At 41.0% G+C, this 27516-nt stretch overlaps 1 protein-coding gene across 1 annotated transcript; it reads left to right on the forward strand.

The window, feature by feature from the left end:
- The first annotated feature begins 9791 nt into the window (after positions 1 to 9791).
- Positions 9792 to 27505, forward strand: LOC116895784 (bile acid receptor-like). Its single transcript, XM_032896931.1, has 10 exons — positions 9792 to 9855; positions 13071 to 13433; positions 15701 to 15841; positions 18771 to 18913; positions 19004 to 19108; positions 19245 to 19344; positions 20160 to 20249; positions 21970 to 22092; positions 22797 to 22910; positions 27258 to 27505. Exons 1-10 carry the CDS (start codon positions 9792 to 9794, stop codon positions 27503 to 27505), a joined length of 1491 nt encoding a protein of 496 aa, XP_032752822.1.
- The last annotated feature ends 11 nt before the right edge of the window (positions 27506 to 27516 follow it).

Here is a 27516-nt window from a genome sequence, read left to right on the forward strand (position 1 = left end):
TTCCTGCAAAATAGAATTGAACATTCATAGACAAATATCAATGCGTCTGAGATCCCCAAACTAACAGCTTATATAGCTGTGACCTAAACACAAGTGAGAGACTTAAATATAAAACTTAAAAAGTAAGGAGACTCTGCTGTATATACAATTAGGCATAGAATTTTAGGGTTAATGTTAGAAGTAGGATCCCTAAGCAGAGCATTTGATACATTGTAGATAATCAAATGAAAATGTTTGCTCTGCAAAAGACCCTTTGGAGTGGATAGAAAGACAGGCTATGTCCTGGGACAATGTTACAACTCACGGATGCAGCAAAAGGCTGCCTAATAGCTAAATAAAGTTTAAAAATCAACAGTGAAAAGACAACAATTAGATGCAAACAGAAGAGGAGAGATGGGTGACTAAGACCTGAGGTGTTCAGCATGATTAGTCACGAAAAGATGCAAAGGAAAACCACTGCAAGTTATTTCTACTCAGCAGTCAATCAAGTGATCATATTGAACACAGACTCATAAGTAAAAGAAGTGGGTTAGATGTCTAGCCCTTCAGTTCATTGTTGGCAAGGCAACTGTGTTAATATTTATTATAAACAAATTTCTATTTATTTGGGATTCTGTGTACTGGTTGATAGTCTAAGAGAATTCCTCACCCTTTTGGAACACGTTGATGGACTATGTGATTATGAGTTAAATGCAGGTGACAGTGTTGTATGCAAAATTTGAAAGTTGTTTCATTTCACTATCTAAAAATATTGACATATATTTACACATATCTTGAAATCTCTTGGAATGACCACTTCCCTGTTTCCTTTTGCTTCATGGTTCATAATGCCACTGTGGTTGTGAGTCTGAAGAAATCAAACGGACAGGGTGGGAGCAGATCTTGCTGCTGTGTGTCTAGGCCTTTTGACTACCCGTCAGATCTGGGGCTGTTCATTCCCCCTGTTTAACCTGCCTGGGAGATTTTTAGACAACTCTGTGCTCATCAGTGACATCAATTGCCAGCAAACGAGGTTCATCGTCATAGTTAGAAACTGGAATGTGACTTTGGAATGCAGCCACACGGGGGCCTTGTCCTTTCTTCTTTTCAGCACTGTGGATTGAGTGTCCCTGTAGCTCAGTGGTTCTGGTGGCACACAGGGATGACACACAGAAGAGTGCTACACAGTTAGAGCCTCTCTCTGTGGAATAATCAATACAAAGGATCACCTCGTTTAGTTGTCTGAGCAGACTACTTCTGTCGGCTAACCCTGGCCTATTCCCGGAAGCTTCCAGCCTCTGGACAATACAGTCCAGGCCTAGAGTGTTCTCAGTCTCCGAGACTCACTGCTGAATACGCTCACCCTTTCTTGTTCTTCCTGATATCTGATTGGCTGATTCAACTCAGTTATTCTGGCTCAAATTCCTCTCCAAACTAACTGATTCAATCTAGCTTCTTTATCTCTATCCTTTTTATTGCTGTGCTTGACTTCTTACTAACTTTGGCAGTATGTTCTAGTCTTCTGCCTCCTTCTCATTCTCTAGCTTTACCTTATCTTCTCTCTTCAACCTATCTCTGTAAAACTCTCCTGGTTCTCTGCACGGCTCTCTTTTAAGTAGCTTCCTCTTCTCTCTTCTAGTGAGAGTCGGACATAGCCTATTCTGTCAAATCTTTCTCTGATTCGTCACTTTGTCTGCTACTCAATTAGACATCACTTTTAAACATGGGCGTTTCCTTCTACAAACGAACTTTACCTTCATTGTGTGGTGTGTCTGTATTCCAGCCAGAGGGATTAAAGGTGTGTGCTAAGGTTGAGCCACACCACCAGTAGAAACAGGTTTTTTTTCCCAGCAAATAACACAATTTCAGGGGTCACTGTGTGATCAAATGTCCTTCAACAGTGCTGTGACTTTATTATTTAGTCCATAGACTAATAAAGATAAGATTTTGTAACATAGAACTGCCTGTTAAGAAATTGGGCCTGTTGGTGGTGGCACATGCCTTTAATCCCAGTGCTCTTGAGACTGGCAGTCTGATCTCTGTGAGTTCAAAGTCAGCCTGTTCTACAGAGTAAGTTCCAGGACAGCCAGGGCTACATGGTGAAACCCTGTCTCAAAGAACAAGCAAGGGGTTTGCAACCCTATAAGAAGAACAACAATATCAACCAACCAGACTTCTCAGAACTCCCAGGGACTAAACCACCAGCCCAAGAGTACATAGGGATGGACCTATGGCTCCAGCCGCATATGTATTAGAGGATGGCCTTCTTGGGCATTAACGGGAGGAGAGGCCCTTGGTTCTGTCAAGGCTTGATGCCCCAGTGTAGGGGAATGCCAGGGTGAGAGGCAAGGGAGGACTCTCATAGAAGTAGGGGGGTTGAGGAATGGGATAGGGGGTTTCTGGAGAGGAAACTGGGAAAGGGGATAACATTTAAAATGTAAATTAAAAAAAATCCAATTAAGGGGTTGGGGATTTAGCTCAGTGGTAGAGCGCTTGCCTAGGAAGCGCAAGGCCCTGGGTTCGGTCCCCAGCTCCAAAAAAAAGAACCAAAAAAAAAAAAATCCAATAAAAGAAACAAACAAGCAAACAAACAAAAATAACCACAAAAACCAAAATAAAACAAAAATCAAACTACCAAGTTGGTACAGCAGGGGATAGTGTTGCAAAACTATAATTCCAGAGATTGGCAGATGGAAGCAGGAGGATCAGAGGTTCAAGGCTCTCTCGAGTTCTATTGCAAGTTTGTGGCCAGCCTGGGCTATATGACACTCTGTCTCAATTTAAAACAAAAACAAAGACAAAAGCAGCACAGTTTAATGTGCCATGACTTAGAGATTTCATCAGAATTCTTGCTTCTGGAAACAAGGAACTAGAAGAATTCAGCATGAGTGTAACAACTGCAAAGTCAGACACCGCACTAAGACTAAAGCGGCAAGTCAGACAAAGCAGGAGAGGCCTTAGGTCAGAGAAGGCGTGACCAACGAGATCAGAGTTTAATAGTGGAACTGCATAGCCTTGCCTCCTAACAGTGCCTTAAAGCAGCGGTTCTCAACCTGTGGTTCGACGCCCTTTAGGGGTCCAACGACCCTTTCACAGGAGTCGCCTAAGACCATCAGAAAACAGGGATATTTACGTTATGATTCATAACATTAACAAAATTACAGTATTAAGTAGCAACAAAAATAATTTTATAGTTGGGGGTCACCACAACAGGAGGAACTGTATTAAAGGGTCACAGCATTAGGAACATTGAGGACCACTGCATTGTAGGGATGAGATCATGAGCCTGGTGTCCAACATACTTTGTTTATATAAGTGACATCTTAAAAAACGATAGTGAAGTTATTTACATATCTTGCTTGGATGTTCATGTAATCTCGTTTCTTACTAATTAGCTATGAGAACCTAAGCAAGCACTGGAGTCTGGTGTCTATTTATAGTACTTTTCTTTATGGAAAAGGAGGGAAACACGGAGGGTTATATATATATATATATATATATATATATATATATATATATATATATATATATAACAGTGTATTAACGTATAAATCATTATTCATACATTTAATTGGTGTAGCAACTCATATTTCTGTAGGAAAAAGAAGATACAAGACAAACAAATTGAGCCGTCCAGCACCTGTGTTAATGGATTTTTCAATCAATGTGGACCCCAGTTCTTCCTCCACAGCTCCCCCACTTCCGCATACATTACTTACTGGTTTGCAGAGACCCAATGTTTTATAGCTAAAGTGGAAGAACACCCAATCCAAAGCACAAAGCATTTGTTAAGTAAACAACAAGGAGCTCTGAAGAGGGGGACCTTCAGGTCCCAAAGGCCTCAGTCCCTGATGGACCGGCTATATTTTGATTTATGTCAGCCTGTAATTGCCCTGTTTTGACCCAAGAGAGGACTGTGTGGGAAGTTTGTCTGTGAGATAGAGCTGAGGCGCTGCTCTGCGGAGTGTCTGGAGCCTAAGTGGATGCCGTGTCCCCTGTCCAGCCTCTGATAAGCCAGGAAAGTGCCTGCTCTGCTCTGCTGGGAAGTCAACATAGCTGCTTCATTTCTGCTCTCATTCTGTGAGGAAGAGGGCAGACTGCAGGGACACTGCCCAGTTGTGAGTATTTGTTTTTCTCTAAAATAATACAATTTTAAAATCTTCTTCTATCTGCATTAAATATGAATGTTAATTTTGTTGCCGGTTTGGGTGTATACTGAACTGCACAGGGTTATTGAAAAGACATTTTTGAGGGCTTTAACCTCTACCATCACAAGTTCTTATTTTGCAAACGTGAGTGACCTGATTGTTATTTAGAGTTAAACCCTGAAAACCTCTTTCCTTAAAAATAAAAATTGTGTGGACTACAGTAGATTATAAAGTAATTTCATTCTTGCTGGCAGAAGCTCAGAGCGATTTTGGACTGTAGTTGAACTTAGCTGACAATTGATCTAATAATGTGATTTACCCAGGGATGACGCTAAGTGAAACCTGGTTTTAAATCAAGAGCTTACTGAGAATGTGTTTTGTCTTGAAAGGCGAGAGATTACAAGTAGATCCAAAACGCCATGAAATATACGCTGTATTCGACATTTCTATTGAAACTGTTATGATGCTATAAAGACTAGACTAGGGAAATAGACACAAATTATGTTTCTGAACTATAGAATGTATTAATTTCATAGTTTCACTAATTTTTAAAATATTAGCATGTTTTCTTTCTTGCTATTATTATTAATCCACAAAATTATTTGCGATAAAATGAATTAAATATCTTTATTTTTAAAACTATTTGCACAATCTTCTGGCTCTTTTTGCATGAAATATCCAGACGCGGTGAATCTGTTGAAAGGGAGGAGACATGATGTCAGGTGTCTGGGAAAGGGGGTGAGGTGTGAGCCCTGTTGGATTTGAGGTCTGAAGGCAAAAGGGCTCTGGAGTTGTGTGGTGATGGCAGTTGCATTGGCTGTGAATATTCTGAATTCCATAGTTAAGGTTGAGTTTTATGAGTTAATTATATGTCAATAAATTACTATCAAAACTATAGGTTAATAGTCCATGTTGGAAAGTACCTTCTATATTCTAAAGTACAAACTCTCATAGAGGAGTTAATAAACTTTATTTTCTGTTGTTCAAAGACATTCTTCTGATTTTCTCTCACTAGGGTAAATTTTAATGGAGAAACTTAGCTCAAAGATGCATGAGCATGAAAATCAATTTTTTTTTACAATTTTGCATCAAAGAATAACTTTGCCAAGCAAAATATTTTTTGTAATGATATGCCTTTCTTTTAGAAGTACTGTGAAAATGAAAACATTTTTCTTCTAAATCAATCTTCTTCATTTATTGAGAATTCAGGTGATACACACTGCAAGAGTAGATACCAATAATGTGAACCCCCCACTATGTATCTAGTTCTCAGGAGTCAATGTTTCTTTTTCCTATTAAAACTCTAGACAGAGAAAACCTTTGAGACTAATATTTTGATTAAGGAGAGGAAGCGCAAAGGCATTTATAGAATGAAGCATCTTTTTAGCAGAATACCTTCTAATGACAATTTATGAAAAGTACACTTTTTAGTAAGCTATAGTTACTAAAGGAAAATCAGATTTTGTCCATACCAGTTGATGATCTTGATAAAAGGTCCTGTTTTAGCTAAGCTATTTTGTTTTAAATAAATATTTACTAGGAAAGATAACAAGACAGAGCCCTTCCAGATCCACAGAGACCTTGCTCTCTAGCAGAGCAGAAATTTTCTCGTGCCTCTAGTTTACGAGTAATCTATTCGAGTATTTTAAAAGTTATGTTATATTTATTAATTTGTGTTGTTTGTGAGTATATGTATGTATGCAGATGCGTGTGCCACAGAGCGTGTGTGGAGGATAGAAAACAACGCTTGGGAGGTGGTTTTCTCTTTGCATCATGAGGTGTCAATCATCAGGTCATTGTGCCTCAGGGCAAGTGTTTTTACACAAAGGTGTGTCTTGTTGACCCTGCAGCATGTTTTAAAATTAATTTTATTAATATTTCATTTTTGAAAGTTTTATTTTGCTGTATATTTATATAATACTCTATTACGTATTTTAAGAACTTTGTTATAAAAACCTCGTAAATGAAAAAACATTGCAGCAAAATTAAATATGAAAAGTTTGGAATCTTTTGAAAAATTTGAGGGAGAAAATGATGCAAGTGCCAGGCACGGTGGTGCACGCCTTTACTCCCAGCACTCAGGAGGCAGAGGCAGATGGGTCTCTGAGAGTTCAAGGCCAGCCTGGTCTACAAAACAAATTCCAGGACAGTCAGTACAGTTGTATAGAAAAACCCTGTCTGGAAGAACAAGAACGAAAACAAAACAAGAATGAAAAGGACCCGAGTGTTCCTGTGAGCATGTAAAACAGTTTGCACTCATACTTGGAAAGGTCTCTCTTTGCAAGAGGGCAGTTGATGTATACATCCCAGGCTAGAACTTGTCCAGATCTGACGGGAACAGATCTGATGTAGCCAGTAGTTTAAGGCTTTTCCTTTAAAGCCAGTGCTAGGAGAATTTGGTTTAGAACACCGTGGTAGCATGAACCCTGACACTGGCTTTATTGTAAGTCCCTTCTGTGTGGTCAGACAGTCACCACTTTTGCTCAATACAGTTTGTCAAGTGAACTCTTAGCCAGAGAAGTATCATGTAAATAGAGATAACTGATCCTTAATATTCAGTCTGTTTAGTTATTTATGTTGTGCTATATGAAGCTTAAATGATAAACTTAGTCAATTTTAAAGATGAATAACAACTTCAAAGTTCCATGTTCATCTGCATCATTCTAGTGTCAAAGTGAACTCAGAAGAGACATTTAGAAAGAACTACATGATATTGCTAAAATTAGTACACGGATCAGACCAACAGCATTTTCTTTTGAGACATAGGGTCTCAATGTAGCCCTAGGCTGGCCTTGAATTCACTATGTGACTGTAGTTGGCTTTGAACTCACGGGGTAGCTGAGGCTGGTCTTGAACTTACTGTGTTGCTGAGGCTGACTTTGAATTTACTGTGTAGCAGAGGGGTCTTGAACTTCTGATCTTCATTCTTCTACTTCTCAAGTGCTAAGGTTATAGGACTATGCTGTCACATTCAACTCAGAATTCTTTTTATGTGGAGAGTCAGCTGACTTATGGTAGCAGAGAAACAGATACGGTGTTATTGGTGTCATTACGAGGGGAACTTCATATTAGAAGAATATTTACCCAGAGGCATTGATCCTGCTTCATTCAATTCGTGTCATTAATAACTGTGGTTGTACCAGCAAAGACTGGGAGGCTCATGTGCTTTTAAAGGAGCAGGACACGACTTTCAGACCTATCAGTATTGGAATCATCTTCACAGAGGCAGAAGTCTTGTTATAAAGCTCAGGAGTAACACACCAAAGAAAAATTTGAAAAATAATTTCACGGCTGGAGAGGTGGCTCAGTGGTTAAGAGCACTGACTGCTCTTCCAGAGGTCCTGACCAATTCCCAGAAATGACATGGTGGCGCACAACCATTTGCAGTGGATTCTGATGCCCTCTTCTGGCGTGTTGGAAGACAGCTACAGTGTACTCATATAAATAAATTTAAAAAAAAATTCAGATACTCAGATGTGTGTGATCTGTATGTATTTTTGGGATGATTTAAAAATCCTGGTTTTTCTGGGTATGGTGGTACATCAAAGCCAGTCTGGCCTACATAAAACTTTATCTCAAAGAAACAAAACAAACAAACCAAAGAAAACAACCTCCTACACTTCCATAAAGCAACAAGCTCATCTTCGTCTTTGCTGTTTTCTTTTGGGATAATAGTTTTCTTCCTTTTTGATTCATGCTTTCTGTGTATCCCAGGCTGGCCTCAGTCTCCTGAGGACTGCAGCCCTGAGCCAGCTCCTTATCATCATCATCATCATCATCATCATCATCATCATCATCATCTTCTTCTTCTTCTTCTTCTTCTTCTTCTTCTTCTTCTTCTTCTTCTTCTCCTTCTCCTTCTCCTTCTCCTTCTCCTTCTTCTTCAAAGATTTTATTAATATTTATTTATATGAGGACACTGTAGCTGTCTCCAGACACACCAGAAGAGTGCATCAGACCCCATTACAGATGATAGTGAGCTACCATGTGGTTGCTGGGATTTGAACTCAGGACCTCTGGAAGAGCAGTCAGTGCTCTTAACCACTGAGCCATCTCACCAGCCCGATCCTTATCTTCTGTTGCAGAAGATAAAGCTACAAACTGTGATGGCCTCTGTGGGCTTCTCCTCCCCTCCAAATGACTCCCAGCTTCGGAACTGTGCTAGTTAAAGACATATCCCCCTAAGGAATAGCCTTAGATTATGATAATTTTTCTTCATAATTTTCACTTTTTGTGTCTTTCTATTCAAAGTAAGACTGATGAACTTTGCCAACATTGATGCTTTAATACTTACCAAGAGTGTTTACAAAAGTGTTTACAGAAGAAAATGCCATGGAAGCTATTGCTTCTCACTCTCTAACTTCCTCTGAATTTGCAAAGAAGTCTAGTTTTCTTTAAATTTCACCTTAATTTAGAACTGAAAAAGCCATTAGAGTAGTTAAAAAAAGGTTTGTTTATTTTGAGACAAGTTCTCATTGTGTATCCCTGGCTGGCCTGGAACTCTCTGCTAGACCATGTTGGCTTCAAACCCAGAGAGACTCAGCTGTCCTTTGCCCCCTCAATGCTATGCCTACCTGAGCTACAATGAAAAATTCCAATTCTCTCTCTCTCTCTTCCCCCTTTTCTCCTTCCCCATTTCCATCTGTGTGCGCACTACTCGTGTGTGTGTGTGTGTGTGTGTGTGTGTGTGTGTGTGTGTGTGGCCAAAGAGGGTGTTGGATTGTCGAAGGCTGGTGTTGCAGGGAGTTGTCAGCTTGAACCCAAACTCTGTCCTATGGGAGAGCAGCAGGTCTCTGAACTGCAGAGCCATCTCTCCATTCCCCTAGAGCAACCGGTTTGGGGACTCAGTCACTGTGAGGAGCTGTGCCGAGTTTCTCAGACACCAACAGCTCTGCCAGGAGAGTGTCTGTGCCACAGCTAAGGTTCAGAGAGTGAAATAAGTTACTCAAAAGTAAGCAATGGACCAATGTTAGAGTTCTAAAGTCAAATTTGGTATGCATCTAATGGTTATTGCCAAAACCATTAAAGTCTAAGCAGTAAGAAATTGGCAAAATTAAGTAACTTGGTGTTTGAAAACATGAAGAAAAATTTCTTGATTATATTGGAAGTATATGTCTCATGTATAAATTCTGCAAATTTCACTTATTTGTTCTAAAAAATTGTTAATATGTGTGTGCGTGTGCACATGCATGCACATGTGTGTACATGTGATATATGTGGGTATGTGGGTGTGCTTTAGAACACAGGTGGTGGAGGGCAGATGACAGTCTTGTGGAATTAGTTCTCTCCTACCACCTTTTTGCAGGTTCTGGGGCTTGAACTCAGAACACCAGGCCTTTGTTGCAAACTTCTTCACTCCATGAGCCACGTAACCAGCTTAACATTTTAATAAAAAGAAAATAAGCCACTGTAACCTTTTGTTGTTTTTAGCACAGAATCTTGCTATGTAGCTCAGACTGGTTTTGAACTTACTGTGAAGTCCTGGTTGTTTATATCTGAGCTCTTCCTGCTCAGTCTCTACAGTGCTGAAATCGCATGCATGTGCCACCGTGCCTGGCTTACACTGTAATGTAATAAAATCGTAAGCAGTCTGTTATAATCCCCTCTCCCAGGTTTTATTCTGAAAGTGTTTAGCATTGTTGAAGGAAACAACTGGACCAGAGAATGGCAAATACCTATGTCACCACGTCTGATGGGTACTACCTCGCTGAACCCACACAGTATTATGGTATGTAATAAAAATGTGTGTGTGTGTGTGTGTGTGTGTGTGTGTGTGTGTGTGTGTGTGTGTGTGTGTGTGTTTGCAGTGCAGCTTCCCACGGAAGTCAGAGGCATTGGATTTGCTTGGAGCTGGAGTTTGTGAGCCGCAATGTAGATGCTGGGAATCGAACCCTGGTCCTTTGCAAGAGCATTACACCACGGCCACAGTTTTCCCTTTCTTTCCTCTCCCAGTCTCTGCTCCTACCTCTCCTCTCTCCAGATCCACCCCTTCTGCCTCCCTTCATAAAAGAGCAGGCCTCCCGGGAACATCAAGGAAACCGGCATAACAAGCTGTGAAAGGACTAGGCACATCAAGGTGGGACTAAGCAACCCAGTCTGAAGAAAGGGGTCCCACGAGCAGGCAAAAGAGCCAGAGACACCCCCCTCCCTGCCACCACAGCACAGTTGGGAATCCCACAAGAAAACGCAGGACTCATTTGTAAAAACTGAGCCTCCTCTCCAGCCCTTAAGAAATTGTAAAGATTTGTTTACTTATTTTTCTGTTTTAGGTGTATATCTGTGTGTGACTGAGTGAGTCTCTGTGTACCACGTGAGTGCAGGTGCTTGGGAAGGTGAGAAGTTGGAGCTACAGGCAGTCGTGAGCCACACTGTGGGTGCTGGGAATTGAACTCTGGGCTCTCTGCGAGGGCTGCAAAGGCTTTTAACTATTGGGCTATCTCCTCTAGTCATCAATACTTGAAATGCTAATATAAATAAAATATTGTAAAATGGAAAGAAATGAAAAAAGGATATAGGTGGCAGTAGACATTTTTACACAAACACTACAGCAATGCTATCGATGTTCTCTTTTAAAGATTTATTTATTTATTATATACAAGTACACTGTAGCTGTCTTCAGATACACCAGAAGAGGGCATCGGATCTCTTTACAGATGGTTGTGAGCCACCATGTGGTTGCTGGGAATTGAACTCAGGACCTCTGGAAGAGCAGTCGGGTGCTCTTAACCGCTGAGCCATCTCTCCAGCCCTCGATGTTCTCTTACACACAGTTTTCAGAGGGACTTAAACTCTCATTCCACGGCGAGGAAGATTTACTTTAGACAGTCAGCCAGTAATGGCCCTTTTCTCTTGTTAAAAATAGGTTTTACTGATTTCCTTTCCCTGGTTTGTTTGTGGTGCTGGGGATTGAACCCAGGATCTGGCATGTTCTGCGAACACTTCTTTACTACAGAACTATATCCCCAGAAACATTTTTCTTGTACCAAGCTATTTGGTAGTATTCAGCCCTGCACAGGTGTCAGATGCTATAGGATTATAAATGACCTGTGTGAATGATTCTTACTGATCTTGACAGTGGAATCTTCAAGATAATTTTAAATCTAATTATCTGATGGCTCAGCTCCAGGAAAAATACAACTCCTACTAACTATAGACAAGGATTGCTCGGTTCTTTTGGAGCTAATATTTTGACTTAAGTCCAGTAATTTTACTTAAGGTAGGGAGTAAGTCAGCTCTTGGAACGTCTGATGACCATGATCATAATGTATGCATTTATGCCATCTTATGGTTTATATGCACTTTAGATTTTTATTTATTACTTTTTTATTTTCTCTACTAGGCCTTGTACTTTAGACTATTTGACACTTGAAACACTGGGAATTCTCCACTTTCTGCCTCCCAACTCATTGTAGGAGTGCTAAGATTAGAAATGTATACCACAAATCAGACTCTAGGTAGCCTCTGGGTGTAGAACCATCAGGTCATCCAGCTTGTGTGGTTAATGCTTTTATGGGTCTAGCCATTTTGAGGACCCCAGGCTATGCTTTTTAAAAATTATATGTATGTGTCACAAGAAAACACACACACACACACACGCACGCACACACACACACACACGTACTACAGTGAGGGCTACTCATGCTGCGGTGTAAGTATAGAGGTCAGAGGCTAACCTTAGACATACTTTTCAGGTTCCATCTGGTTTGAGGTAGTCTCTGTTTGGTATTGCCATTCTCTGTGCACCTCTCATCTTGCTGAAGTCATGCTGGGATTCCAGTGTACACTCCGGTCCAGCTGTATGTGGCTTCTGAGACCCAACTCAAGCCTTTATGCTTTAGCCCACTGAGCCACCTTCTCAGCCCCGCTAATACATATCTTTAGCTATCATATTTCATCTAAATCTTATAGTAACTCTTCCAGGTTGAGAAGCCAATCTCTATATACACAATAAATTGAAAAGGAAGCTGGTAACACTGGGATACAAATGTTAAAGGGATGCTTTAGAGGAGAAGTCCAAAGGAAAGGCTGTTTGCTGTTGTTTTGTTTTATTTGAAATCTGTGGGTTTTTTCCTTTCTTGGGGAGTTAATGGGTTAATTTATGTTGTTATGGCCTGACTGTACTAAAAGCAGATGTAACTGTTAAGGTTAGAGACAGGTGTGGCTCAGGAGGTGCTTGGAGTTAGATCGTTCTTCAGATAAAAGGTTTGTCAGAAGTGACTTCACGGTGGGGTCTGAAACAAACTCAGCAGGCTTAAGGAGCACAGGGACATTCTTTTGTTATTTTTTTTTTTAATAAAAATATTTTTTGGAGACAAAGTCTTACTGTGTAACAGTGTTCTTTTAAGGTCCCTAGCTAGGAAAATTGGGAGAGGCAGCTGTTGTGTCCCCAGGAAGTGGGCGTAAAGTTGACATGACCAAATTAGGCCAAGAGGCACTGTTCTATGTGGCTTGGACTGGACAGGTGTTTGGAAAGTCCCAAGAATATTCTGGATAAGAATAATAGGCCTAGTTAAAACTCAACTAATTGGTTGTGGCTGTGGTGGGCTGTTCATGGGATGCTGACAGCATTCTTACTGTGCCCGAAGCCTTCTCTGCTATGTTGTGGCAACAACTACATGCATAAGGTAGGGGGGAAACTCAATTAGAAATCTGGAAAATATTGTTTTCCTTAAGGAGAAAGACAAGATTGGTGCATGCACCACTGGCAACTAATGCCCTTTCTTCTGGCTCCTGACCTGCTCTGCACACACACCTCTGGGGTCATAGCATTTATTAGGTGCTGTAGTTCTTACTGTGTTCTTACGGTGCGGGGCAGCAAGCCCTGAGACGTAGAAAATGTGTTGAACTAACTTTCTGTGGAGCATAAAACATTTTGAAGTTTAAAATAATTATGAACTTTTTTGACTTTTTATGATCTATTCTTTTTTATGTTAACAAAACTAGATATTTTGCCAGAACAACTCCATTACCAGCTGTGTGACACAGATTTCCAAGAACCACCCTACAGTCAATATTCTACTGCTCAGTTCCCTCCTGCTTTACAGTCCCCGTCTTTACAAAGCCATTTCAGCACATATGGCTTGGAGCCACAGTACAGTGGTGGCAGTTGGTGCGGACTCGACACCCGAGAATCTAGCCAGTCCACTTATGTGGTTGTGCATGATGATGAAGATGAATTCCCTGGGACACAAAGGTGCAGACCGACTTGTTCTTTACGCTGGAAGGGACAAGATGAGCTCTGCATGGTCTGTGGTGATAAGGCGTCAGGATATCACTATAATGCACTTACCTGTGAGGGCTGCAAAGGTAAGGCTAAGGCGCGACCAAAGGGACAGTGCTGCACACACCTGTGCACCTGCACACACACCATACAGCACACAGACAGACAGACAGACAGACAGACAGACACACACACACACATTCTTTATAAAACTCGAGAAACAAAACCAGGAAAAAGCATGTTTAAAGAGATTAATCTGTGTGATCAAAGACAGGAGAATAAAATATTAAGTTTAAGGTTAGTTTCTTTGTGCTTTCCTTTTCTTTCTTCTTCCTTCTCTTTCTTCCTTCCCTCTCTTTCTTCCTTCTCTTCCTTTCTTCCTCCCTTTCTCTCTCTCTCTCTCTCTCTCTCTCTCTCTCTCTCTCTTTCTTTCTTTCTTTCTTTCTTTCTTTCTGAAATAGGGTCTCATTGTGTAGCCCTGGCTGGCCTAGAATTCACTATGGAGATCAGGGTGGCCTTGAACTCACAGATATCTGCCTGTCTCTGCCTTCTAGGTGCTGGGATTAAAGGCTGGGATTTAATGCCTGACCCTAGGGTTTGTTTCATTCATTTGTTTTCTTTTTCTCTTTTCTCTTCATCCTGATCTTCATCCTCTTCCTTCTCTTCCCCCTCTTCCTCTTTCTCCTCTTCCTCATTGTCCTCTTCTTCTTGTCTTTCTTATTTTTTGAGAAAGGTCTCTCTATGCATTCCTGGCTATCCTGGAGCTCACTGGATAGACCAGGCTGTCCTCGAACTCTCAGAAATCCACTTGCCTCTGCATCCTTAGTGCCGGTATTAAGAGCATTCACTACCAGGTCTGTCTCTTCATTTTTGGTGAACATTTTCACATTTTACTTTAAACTCAATACATGTAAGCAAATGTCTTCCCTACTTTTAGAAGAATTTGATGCTGGAACAAAATATGACATTATAAAGATCTATTAACCATGACACCTTTTTTTTTTTTGTGATTGATAAAATTTACACACTTGGAGAAAATTTGAAATAAATGACTTCTATGATTCTAAGTCAAAAGAGTTTTAAAGTGTTTTGTAAAGAAAGGGAACACACTGAAAATCTGGGAGTGAGGGCTTGTATTTGCAAAAATATTTGTGAAGAGCAGAAGCTTCTTTGATAATAACAGTTCTTTTTTTCTTTTTTTTTCTTTTTCCGGAGCTGGGGACCGAACCCAGAGCCTTGCGCTTCCTAGGCAAGCGCTCTACCACTGAGCTAAATCCCCAACCCCGATAATAACAGTTCTGAAGCAGTCTAGCATTTCAATAATCAATCATCTCTGGGATGGGAATGCAGGCCGGTGGGAGAGTACTTAGCACCTATTTTTGGATTTGATCCTAGCATCCTCAGAAACAAAACAAAACAACCCAAACAACAGAAAACAGTTTCACCAATGTAACACAAATAAATGTGTTTGTTTAGGGTAAAATTTTACCTGTAAATCTTACACTTCAACACTGGCAAAGAACAGCCAAACGAAATGAGGTAACAGAGTGGGTTGGGTAGTTAGTAGTTAGGCAGCGGTGGCTGCTCTTGACCTGGTTACTGTTAAAACTGAGCTGAATAGTTTAAAAACCAGAGCTGAGATTTTTATTCCTTCCTCGAATTGAAATGGTGAAGCTCCATCTCTCAAGTGACCACCGGAAGAGAGTAAGTGGCCGGGTTTTAAATGGAGTTTTGACTGGTGCAACAGCTCACAGGAGGGAGAGCAGGGAATGGCAGGGGTAACTTTGTGAAAGGAGGTTCAGAAAGAGAAGCAAAAAGCTTTCTCCAGGCAAGTGCTCCCGAAAGGGAGAGGGGCGGTCTGCAGGGGGCGGGACTTTCTGAGGGGCGGAACTGCCTTTGTGGACTGAACTCAAACCACGAGGGCTTAGAAAAGAGGCTTTTCTGATTATTTTTTTTTTATTTTAGGTGGCCACGTATCCTCTCAAAGGAAACTTGAGAGATGCTTACTGGGCTCTTGATATTTTGTAAAATGCAGTTTAAAAAATTCTTATAGGTAATTTACCTATATAGTAGGGTAGAGAGTTGTCTTAATGTGATAAAGATACTCAGTTTAATCTCCAGATGTTATAAAGAAAGACCCTGTCTCAGGATGTCAACTGAGGTATACCAACTGGGAAAAATTACATAACTTTCCAGATCAATGTATATTTAAAAAAAAATTGGGAGAAAAAAAACCCTATTTAATTGAAATACTTTAGTTAACTTGATTACTTAACTATAAAGGTAAAATGTTAATAAAAATAAGAAGTAACTAAAAATATCAATGCTAAACTTTGACAATCTTTGTCGTTAGGTTTTTTCCGACGTAGCATTACCAAAAATGCAGTGTATTCCTGCAAGAACGGCGGCCACTGTGAAATGGACATGTACATGCGCAGAAAGTGCCCAGAGTGCAGACTGAAAAAGTGTAAGGCGGTGGGGATGTTGGCGGAATGTAAGTGTCATTGTCTTCGGGGTTTGCTTTTCTGAAGGGATTTAACCTTCCCCAACCTGGCTTACCTGGCAGGGGAGGCACGACAAAGGTGGTGGTTTTCCAGTGCTCACCCGTGGCCCCGGGGGTGTGCTGACTGACTCCTGTGGGAAAGTCGGGCGTGTATTTTGTGTTAGTGGAGGACTGTATTCACACTCCCCTCTACATAATAAAATTGAATTTAAAAATAATAAAAACTAAAAACCCCCCAACCTCACTGAGAGCGTAAAGCATCCTTCAAGAGTTATTTATAACTCACCCATGTTTGTTTGTGTATGTACGCCACACACATGTGTACAGTAATTGCTCAATACAGATGGCCCGTTATCAGTTTAAGTAGTGGTTTCCATAAATGTTGCTCTGTACTATGTTGCTTTAATTTTGAAACCCGTCATAGTTTCATCTTAGTTAAAAGTTCTTTGAGAACTGGAGAGCTAGCTCAGCAGTTGACAGCATTTGCACAGGACCTGGGCCCCGTTCCCAGCCTCCACAGAGCAGCTCACAATCATTTTTAACCCAGAGTCCTGAGGATCCCACGACCTCTTCTGACCTCTGCAGGTGCGACCGTAGTGTGCATACACACGTGCAAGCAAAAACACTTACACACATGAAATAAAATAAGTCTACGTAATAATTTAAAAGAGATCTTGTATTTTTATGTTACTCAACCTAAAATTATATACTGCCTTGAAAAAGTGCAAAGTTAAAGCTAGTAGTTCCCAAAAAGAAAGAGAGGAGGAGAAAGAAGAAAGAAGAGAAAAGGAGGAAGAGGAGAAGTTGTTCTCAGAGTACTAACACATGGCAGTCTTAGGACAATTGAAGGGTGAATGGATTCCTGGATCCCTGACTTCCTTGTGTGCAAAGCCCACTAATGTTCTCACGTGTGTGAGAATATCAGCACATCAGAGGGTAGCACTTTAGTGAATGAGTTTTGGGAGATACAATTCAGTCCAAAGCAACCCTTGAAAAAGTTTTATTATTTTATTAACTTAATTGGTATTCAGGATCTCACTATGTAACTGGCCTGGAACTTGCTATGTATGCCAGGCTGCCCTCAAACTCACAGATCCCCCTGCCTCCGCCTTCCAATTTCTGGGGTTAAAAATGTGTGCTACCACGCCTGACCCAAAAGTTGTCTTTTAACCTGCATCAGGAAACATATGTGAAAGGGAAGATGGAGTCTTCTGAGGACTCTCTACATAAAATGAATCATCTCTTTAACTTAAGGGAATTCTGGGAAGGCGAAGCTCAAGAGAATTGGTGAGCACAGTTACCTTAATTGGTGAGCATTAAGTCTTGTCCATGTGTTCACATCCATACCCTGCCACTGCTGCTTGGATCGGCCCACTGCATTTACCCTTCAATTGTCCTAACACTGCCATGTTCGTGTTTTGACGGCCCCTTCTCCTCTCCTTTTCTTCTTTTCCTCCTCTTCCTCCTCTTCTTCCTCCTTCCTCCTCCTCCTCCTCCTCTTCTTCTTCCTCCTCTTCCTCCTCTTCCTCATCCTCTTCTTCCTCCTCCTTCTCCTCCTCTTCTTCTTTCTCTTCTTCCTCCTCTTCCTTCTCTTCTTCCTCTTCTTCCTCCTCCCCCTCATTTTTCCTTCTTGTGGTACTCAGGTTTCCCACTCCTAGACAATCTACCACTAAGCTACACCCAAAGACTCCTTTTCTACTAAAAAAATATTGTAGACGGGGGTCCATTTGAGTTGCCATGGCTGGTATTCAGCATGCGATCATCTTGTAACAGTCTCTGGAGTAGTTGGGGTTACAGGTGTTTACTTCCATGTTCAATACTTGATATGTTTAAAATGGCTTCTTTTTTTGTGAATTCTTGTTCTTTGACAAATAATGAAATAATATAGAAGGGCTTTAAGGTTTTTGTTTTGTTCTATACTTCAGCTCCTCCTTAGTTTTATATTTAACAGGTATGTTTTTTAAATACTTATGAAAATGACAGGAATATTAATGCTTGAATAATTTTAGTAGCTGCTAAAAGTATTTAGGGAAGATGCTGCTGGTCCAGTAATGGCACAAATGGAAAATTAAACACTCTATAAAAACAACAATCCTCAGGCTGGAGAAACAGTTCAGTGGTTAAGAGCACACACTGCTCTTGCAGAGGACCTGAGTTCAGGTCTCAGCACTCATATTGGTGGCTCGCAACCAACTATAGTTCCAGCTCAAGGGAATATGATCCCTCTGGGCTCTGTGGGCACCTGCACTCATGTGTACATTTCCCCATACAGACTCATACAAATAATTATAAAATATTTAAAAACAAGCACATGAAAACAATCCTCAAATAAATATTATTCACCTTTGAAAAAGAATTAAATGCTTTGTCTGGGTTATAGAGAAAATTGACTTAGCTTATTTTAAAAATCCTAAGATAATCTTTCTTAACTTTATTAATAAAACCAGTGATGATAGTTATAGATAATGTAATTCTACTACTCTATAAAATGACTCTCTCACTTCCAAGATGCAACTAATGTATAATTTCTCATGTAAAAATCTAAACATAATTTGGAAATGAAAAATTCCTAATCTTTGTCTGTTATAACTATTTTCTTTTTTATAATTTATTTTTTTATTCTTTAATCCTTCTTTACAGTCCAGAATTCATCAACCCTGCCCCCTGCTCTGTCCTCCAACTGCTCCTCATCCCATGCCTGCTCTCTCACTGCCTTTTCCAAGAGGATGCTCCCACTCCCCCATAACTGTATTTTCAAGCAGACAAAGTAGCTATGAAGAAAGAAGGAATATAAGCAATTTCATAGATGCATACATGCCCAAGAGATGCCTATGGCCATTTACTCCCTCAAGACCATGCTACACCTACAGTGTTGTTTTCCGAGCCAAAAGTACTTAGTGTGAATTTTGTAATATTGCAGGTTTGCTCACAGAGATCCAATGTAAGTCAAAGAGACTTCGCAAGAACTTTAAGCACGGGCCTACCCTGTCCTCGGCCATCCAAGCGGAAGATGAAGGAGTAGACATGAAACACGTGTCATCCACCTCTAGATCTGGAAAAGGGGCAAGACTTTTCTTCCATACAGTGTCTTGTTTCTTTATGAACAGTGTGTGTAACAGGCACACATTACAGGTGCCCTCTGTGTCCCTACAGGCTCAGGACGACATGACTCTAACTGCAGAGGAACGTCGCCTTCTGAATACCGTAGTGACTGCTCATCGAAAGTCCATGGTTCCTGTAGGGGAAATAAGTGCACTTGTATGTATCCACTACTGGCAAGAAATAACGTGCAATGAATGCTATCAAGAAATGATAGCAAGAACAGCAAAAAAACCCTCAGTAATTATCAGAAAGAAAATACTATGAATCACTTTTATTTCTTTTTATGGACCAGCTGCAGGAGTATTCCAACCCTGAACTAAGTTTTTTGAGACTCTCAGAGGCATCAATCCTGCATGCACATTGGCTAATGAAATTTACCAAGGGACTCCCAGGTAAAATTTTGTTTCATTATTTTTTAAGATTTATTTATTTTTACATATATGTGTCATGCAAGTTTTGCCTACAATTATATATTCACACTATGTACACACCATATCGTGGAGGCCAGAAGAGAATGTTGGACCTCCTAGAATTGGAATTACTTACTGATGTCATAAGTTTCCATGTGGGTGCTGGAACCAGAGTCTCTCAAAAGCAGCAAATGCTCTTAACTGCCGAGCTGCCCTTCCAGCCCCGAACGTTCTGTCTTTAGGATACGGGAGACCAAAGAAAAACTTCTGACTGGTACTGGATGTGCAGCTCAGAGGCAGAGCACCGGTCTAGTGTGTGTGAGGCCCTGGGTTTTCTAGCGCTGTTGCTTCTAATTTAACAATTGCTTATTTTATCTTTGTCAATTAATCAGGCGAGTGATGATCTAAATATTTACAAAAATTATTATAATGATGTGGGTTTCCTTAGATGAGACAAGGAACGAAGAAAGTTTCCTCCACAGTACAAGCCACTGTTTGACCAAAACGTAGTTATATATCTTGGCTTTATTATATATTTACAGGTATAGAAACTCTTTATAAAGTTACATTCTTCAAGGCTAACACAGCTATGCTTGATTTGTCCTTGCCATTAGAAAGTGTCACCTAGTTCTGATAAAAAAGTGCCCTAAAATATTACCATGTAGAATCAAGAATTTTATTCAGATTTGAATTTATATATTAGGGTTATCCCCAAGAAGCACTTAGGGTTAAAAAGGAAATAAATATCTTTATATCTTTTGATTATTTGTTTTTCATGGTTTTTTTTTTTTTTTAAGGATTTGAAAATTTAACTGCTGAGGATCAGACTGCATTACAGAAAGAGTCAAAAACTGAAGTGATGTTTCTTCATGTAGCCCAGCTTTATGGTGAGAGAGACTCAACCTCTGGAAGTAAAAAAAAAAAGAATTTTATTCAATCTTAAGTGTATACACACACACACACACACACACACACACACACACACACACACACACACACACACACACACACACATTTTGAAACACTGTGTTTTGGAAATAGAATCTCATGTAGCCCAGGCTACCTAGAACTCAATAGAAGCTAAGGAGGATCTTGACCTCCTGCTGTGCCTGCCAACCTTAAGACTAGAGACCTGTGTCTCTGTGCCTGGCTTCTGTGGTGCTGGGGACGGAGCCCGGAGCCTGGCCTCCTGCATTAAGCCAGAACTCCCCTGAGTGGCATCGTCAGCCTCTCATTTATCTTTCCATTTTACTTTGCCTGCTAGTGTAGGAACAGACGTCTCAAAATAGCTGCTTATAAATAGTTCCACACTCATCTGGCATTTTCTCTCAACAAAGTAATTCTTTTTTTTTTTCTTTTCTTTTCTTTTTTTTCGGAGCTGGGGACCAAACTCAGGGCCTTGCGATTGCTAGGCAAGCGCTCTACCACTGAGCTAAATCCCCAACCCCCAAAGTAATTCTTTTAAAAGTTGTATTTCTTATTCTTCTGAGAAGTTTATACATGTATTAAGTATTTTTTTTAAATCTTAGTCAACTCACTTCCTTCCACCAACTCCCGAAGTCCCCACACATCTCTCTCCTAACTTCATGTCCTCCCCTGATCCTTCTTTTTAAAATTAACCCATCTAAATAGTCACTAGTGCTGCTCATGTACACAGCGGGGTGGGGTCATCCACTGAAACACGGCCAACTTTGAGGGCTCAGCTCGTAAAGAACTGGACTCTCCCTCCCCTAGCAGCCAACAGCTCCTCAGCTGTGGGTGGGGCTTCTGTGCTCCTATTACAGGCTCTTCCAATGAGGAGGACTTTTACAGGTGATCAAACCCTAAGGCATTGCGGATTCTAAGACACAAAGGAGCTGCGTGGGAAGGCCTGCTTGAAACTCATAACCACTTGTTTGGGCTACTTGTTTGGGAGAACACCTCTGTAGTGGGGTGAAATGCTATTTAGGTTCCTGTTGAACCAACTATGCAGGACCTCGCTTCTATAAAAACCACAAGCATTTTTAAAAAAATCAATAAAGCCAGTATTGTTTAGCGTGTGAAGGCGAGAATTCGATCTGTAAAGTTGTGTGTTGGTTGAGGACATGAGAAGAGGCAACGTGACAGAATCAAAGCCAAAGCCAACAAAACATTCGCTAGCGGCGCCAGCTGCCTTCACTGACTGCTTGTTACAGTGCGAGTCTTTTAAAACATCTGCATTTATTCGTTGTTCTTCTTTGCAGACATTAGACCAGAAGGCTGTCAAAGGGAGGCCCTTGATGACCTGGCCCATGATTGCTTGAGTAGTGTTTGCTTAAGAGTCCCCACCGCCTCTGGTGCACTGAGTGGTTTGTGGAGGGGGTGTGTTTAAGAAAGTCATTTCTAGTTTCCACTCCATTATAGTATCATGGACGACTCATTTTGGAGGGTCTTCTGTACAATCTTTTTACAAAATGGGAACTAACATCTGGCCTTATGTTTCAGTAACAAAAATGAGAAAGACACCACTTTAGAGGGTAGGTTTTGTTTCACATAATAGATACACTGGATTCTGAAAAGATGCTGCATATACTATTTATATAATGACCAGGAAAGAATATCAGACTCTGTGCTTTCCTCTTTTGCTAGGTACTGTGAGACCAGCAAAGCCCTCAGCTGGGACACTGGAGGTGCATAATCATAGGGGTGATGAACGTGTTTATTCTTCGGAAAACTTTTTCAAGGAAGGCTACCCTTCGGCCACTCTAACCGGTAACCTTGTGCAGTAGGAAGTGTCTATCACCTTGGGTGGACATACTTTCTTTTCTCCCCCTTTCATTTTGTTACAAGGAGAAGCCCTGGGCTTTCTCACAGTTCACAGGTTCTCTGTGGTGGTGACAGCATTTACAGACCCAGCTGATACAGTTGCTAGTGTTGGCAGGTCATCAGTGAGCTTTCTATTTGTAACCATTTTCTTATTTTGGTAACATCATGGCAATTCTTTCTCTATTTAATTGGGAAGCTATTTGGGGCCTCTGAATTATTCTTTGGGGTGTTTTTTCAAAGTTTCCCAGAATGATGATGATGTAATAATATACAGGCAATATCCCAGTGTCAACCCCTTTTGTGGGTAGAAGGGTAAGCCTTACTATGGATAATACAGAAACACTGAGAGCGGCTTCTGCAGGTTAAAGGCCCTCAGTCCCACAGCCCCTACTTGGTCCACATGATTATACCTTCTCATTGTTCTGGTCTTTTTCAATAGCTCACCTAACAAGCCCACTATTGAGGCCCAGACCCCAATTTCAAGGGCACAACAAAGGGGATTGATTGTGCTGGCCATCACACAGGCAGCCATCTTGAACCCCACCCTCATTTCAAGTTTCTTATACTAGTTTGAGAGAAGACAAGGCAATCACAATGGGTTTGCTTCTGTGCTACATTTGGATGAAATTCACTTATATTAATCTTTTCAGGTATTACTAGAGAATTCATTGCTTCACTGTCTTACTTCTACAGAAGAATGGGAGAACTTAATATAACGGATACTGAATATGCTCTGCTTACAGCGACTACAGTGCTTTTCTCAGGTACAGGCTGTGAGAAGGAAGGCCAGGGGCGAGCTCTGGACGGGGAGACGCAAAGTTCTTCTTACTGAGCTATTAGGTGATGTTGAATGTAGCGATCAACCCCATCACAGTTTGATCTCTGTGCGCATTCCTTTAAGCTCACTACTGTGTTATAGTTTCTTGCATCTTTAAAAAAAAAAAGGCTTTCTTGCCCTCAGAGCCCCTTGGATATACTCTCCCAAGTCCCTGATAGAGAGAGGTTCTTGAGGGAGTTAGCAATAGTCTAGACTCTGTCTTACTCCTGCTCATTCCTGAGTCCTCCACAGTCACATTTCACTCCACTCTCTCCTCTCCAGTCCACTACAACCTCTCAGGATCTTCAGGACTTGTCATTGCTAATCTACTGGCCAACACTCTATCTTTGTCTTACTTGGCCCAGGGATGGATTTTGTAGAGAAGATCACAAATATCTGAAAGAAAATGTGGGGACATCCTGTTTCCTGTGAACCCTTCGGCGGAGTTCTGAAGTTGTGGTGAAGATGTCTGGTGTGTTAGGAGAATTTCTCATTCGTGTGTGTGTGTGTGTGTGTGTGTGTGTGTGTGTGTGTGTGTGTGTGTGTGTGAATTCATAGTCTTCTTTTTTTTTTTTTTTTGGTTCTTTTTTTTCGAGCTGGGGACCGAACTCCAGGGCCTTGCGCTTCCTAGGCAAGCACTCTACCACTGAGCTAAATCCCCAACCCCCATAGTCTTCTTGATATGCTTGTAACCTGCATTACATACTGGACCCAGGTTGAAGTAAGACAGTTGCTTAGCATGGGTAACCCATTGCTCAAGCCAGTGAAGTCTTCCTAGAGTACCACTGTCCTGTCTCCTTCACTGATCCGGACATATTTGTGTTCTTTTGTATTCTAACTTGCTGTGATATCAGGACTCACTAGATAGGCACAGCCAAAGTTCAGTCACGTAGGCTCCAGTGCAGCTACGTTATATTGTCCACTTTCCAGTGTTATACTTCATTCCAAGAAGTTTTGTCGGCAACTGTGTGGTGAAAAGGATAGAGTAAAGGACTTAGAAGGCTGGAGGGACGGACAGCAGTGTTGACTGTCATCTGCATCTGAATATTTGGAAAACCAGCTTGGACTATTACCTAGGGACAGTTCACCATGGCTGGACCATAAAAGTCTTCTTTCTTTGAGTTCAGAGTAGGAATTCAGCTACGAATTCTGGTGCAGTACCTTAGAGCCTTGGTGTGGTGACTGTGTGAGGATTTATTTCCCTACCTCTCTGGAGTGGGAGTAACAATGCCTGTGGCCTTCATCCTTTTTCTTCCTGGGTGGATCTTTTTAAACCAGGAATGTGTCATGCTCTGTACGGTTAAGAATATTTCAATGGGGCCAAGGGGTCCCCTAGATTACAAATTTGTCATGAAGATACGTTCACCACATTCCCTTCAGTTGATCTTTGTTTGTTCAGGGCTAATATTTTATTCCCAAGAACTTACCCTTTCATAATCTTGGCATTCCTATGTACCGTTAGGTGGAAACTGGTAAGTTCTCCTTGTAGACTGCAGTCCACCTAACAACTTGCCCAGCCTTGTTAACATTCAGTACTACAAAGCAGAACTAAAATCATGCAGAACACTGCACAAGCACGGTGGTCTCAGGAACTTTCCACTCCAAAATAACCACCCACCCAGTAACTCACATGGGTGGTTTTGTTTCTTTTTGTTAGATGTATAAAATTCTATCTATCTATCTATCTATCTATCTATCTATCTATCTATCTATCTATCTATCTATCTATCTATCTATCTGTGTGTGTGTGTGTGTGTGTGTGTGTGTGTGTGTGTGTGTGTGTGTGTGTGTGTGTATACAGGTCATTCGTGTGGAGGTCAGAGGACAGCCTATGGGACTTGTTTTTCCACCGTGTGTGTCCTGGGGTTCAGGTAGTCGGTCTGGGTGATAGCATTTTTCCTGCTGAGCCATCCCACTGGCAGTTTTTGTTTCACTGAACCTCTTGAACATCACCTCTCCTGACTTCCACATTCATTGGCTATTCTTTCCGTGTCTTCTTTATTCTGTCCTCTTCGTCTCTCACAAGGACAAATATTTAAGTTGTCCTAGGAGTCAGTTTTCTTTTAAATTACTTCATTATTTCATGCATTTGTTTTGCTTGCATCTGTGCACCACAGTGTACCTCATGCTGTTGAATTCGGAAGGTGTCAGATCTCTTGGGACTCAGTTTACAGAGGTTGTGACAAGGCCCTATTTTCTTCTGCACTGGCTTCTCTTCCCGATTCCATTCTGACTCTTGGCATTAAAGGCCTGTGTAGGTTTGATACTCCCAGACTTTTCTGTGAACTTGCTGTGCTCCTCCAGAATGCATTAAAACCTCCTCAAGATTTCCATGTGACTGTCAAGCAGGTGGATCAAGTTGAAAATGCCCAAAGCTGGACTCCTGATACCTTTATACCTTAGCTTCATATCCTTCCCCCACTTGGACTGAACGATATCACTGTCTTCCAAATTGCACATGCAAATTTTTTTAATTATTTTGTTTCTTTTCTTCCTCTTATATTTATATCATATATGCACCAATCCTGTTGATTCAATCCTAAGGTATAGCTAGTACTTAACCACTTCCTATCGTGAATAGCCTAGGCAGTGTAGTTGAATCCACTTTTCTGGCTGGATTTTCCAACTCTATCCTCTACAGACTCTCTCTGTATTAGAACACAGGGGTTCCCTGAAAATGTGAGTCAGATGATGGTATTCCTCTGGAGTTGTCGGTGGCTTCCTAGTTTGCATAGATCAAAACCAAAGTTCCTTCAATTAGTCTAGTCTGTCTTGCTTCTTTTTCGTCCTCTCCCTGTCTGCACTGCTTTGACACAAACATCCCTTGAGCCCCGCAGGCCCCTGCTGCAGGCTGTACCGTTCTCCATGCATCTTTCACCCCCTTCGCTCGGATGCCCACATGAGGCCCTCTTACACTGCTTTGTCATTTTATTTAGTTTTTTTTTTCTTTTACCATTTTGGGTAATGTTGTTATATCTCTGATTAGTCTTTGCAAGTAGTTACCATCTCTCCCCCCAAGAGTCTTATCTATTTCCCTGTTTACTTTTCTCTATAGCACATCATTATTTTACTTTTGCTTTTTTAAAAAACATTTTTATTCATTTACTTTTATTGATGTCTCCTTTGTCTATGTGTGCACTCCACGTGTGCAGTATCTGTGAGTCCACAAGAAGGTGTCAGGTCCCTTGGAACTGGAGTTACAGATGGCTGTGAGCCACCATGTGCATGCGAGAATCGCACCCCAGTATTTGGGAAGAGCAGCTAGTGCTCTTAACTGTTGATATGTCTCTCCAGCCTCTGTTTTTACTTTTTAAAAAAATTTATTATATATTTCTTTACTTACATTAGAAAGGTTATTCCCCTTCCTGGTTTCCTGTCCATAAGCCCACATCCCCTCCCCCTCCCCCATATGGATATTTCCCCTATACATCCCCCTTATTGCCCTCCCCCATATTCCCCTGCATTGGGGGTCCAACCTTGGCAAGACCAAGGGCTTCCCCTTCCACTGGTGCCCCAACAAGGCTATTCTCTGCTCCATATGCAGTTGGAGCCCTGGGTCAGTCCATGTGTAGTCTTCGGGTAGTGGTTTAGTTCCTGGAAGCTCTGGTTGGTTGGCATTGTTGTTTTTATGGGGTTCCAAGCTCCTTCAACTCTTTCAATACTTCCTCTAATTCCCCCCTGTTTTTACTTTTTAAGATATGTGTAACTCTCTCCTTCCCCACCTCTTTCACATTAAGAGTGTTAGTACAATAAAGGGAGAAAATTTTGCCTGTGAGTTTCATCGTGGTATAGCCAGCAAAATGACCTGATGAATGAAGGCTGGCTAAGCCTTCAGAAATTCCTGGTTAGCATATCTTTTATGGTAAGAAACCAAGAAGGCTCGTGCTTTACTTCCTATTGACTGTAGAGAAGTTACTCACGACTATTTTAAAGTTTCAGGCAAGTCTTCATGGCTGTTATATCCCCAACCTTACTCACCAATCCCATTTCAGGGAGCTAATCTGAAAAATGTGATAAAAATAGAATGCAGCTCAATAGACTATAGTGAAGATGAAGTAAAATCACGAACAAAGAGAATTTAATTAGCAAACCTAATGTGTATTAGGGCTCTGTAAGTACTTGTGCTTTTGTAACTTGTGAAGATGAAGTAAATCATGAACAAAGAGAATCTAACTAGCAAACCTGATGTGTGTTCTGTAAGTTCGTGTGATTTTATAACCTAGTAACTCACTGTTTCGAGTGCATTCATTATTTCACCACTTGGAATCAACATTAAGGTAAATATGTTTTTCAGATCGTCCATACCTTAAAAATAAGCAGCACGTAGAAAACCTACAAGAACCAGTCCTGCAACTTTTGTTTAAGTATTCAAAAATGTATCATCCAGAAGACCCACAGCACTTCGCTCACCTCATAGGGAGGCTTACTGAGCTGAGGACTCTGAGTCACAGCCACTCTGAAATCCTTAGCACTTGGAAAACAAAGGACCCCAGGTTGGTTATGCTATTCTCTGAGAAATGGGATTTGCACTCACTCTATTGAAAATTTAGAGT

Source organism: Rattus rattus, chromosome 3 (assembly GCF_011064425.1).
Source record: "Rattus rattus isolate New Zealand chromosome 3, Rrattus_CSIRO_v1, whole genome shotgun sequence".
NCBI lineage: Eukaryota > Metazoa > Chordata > Mammalia > Rodentia > Muridae > Rattus > Rattus rattus.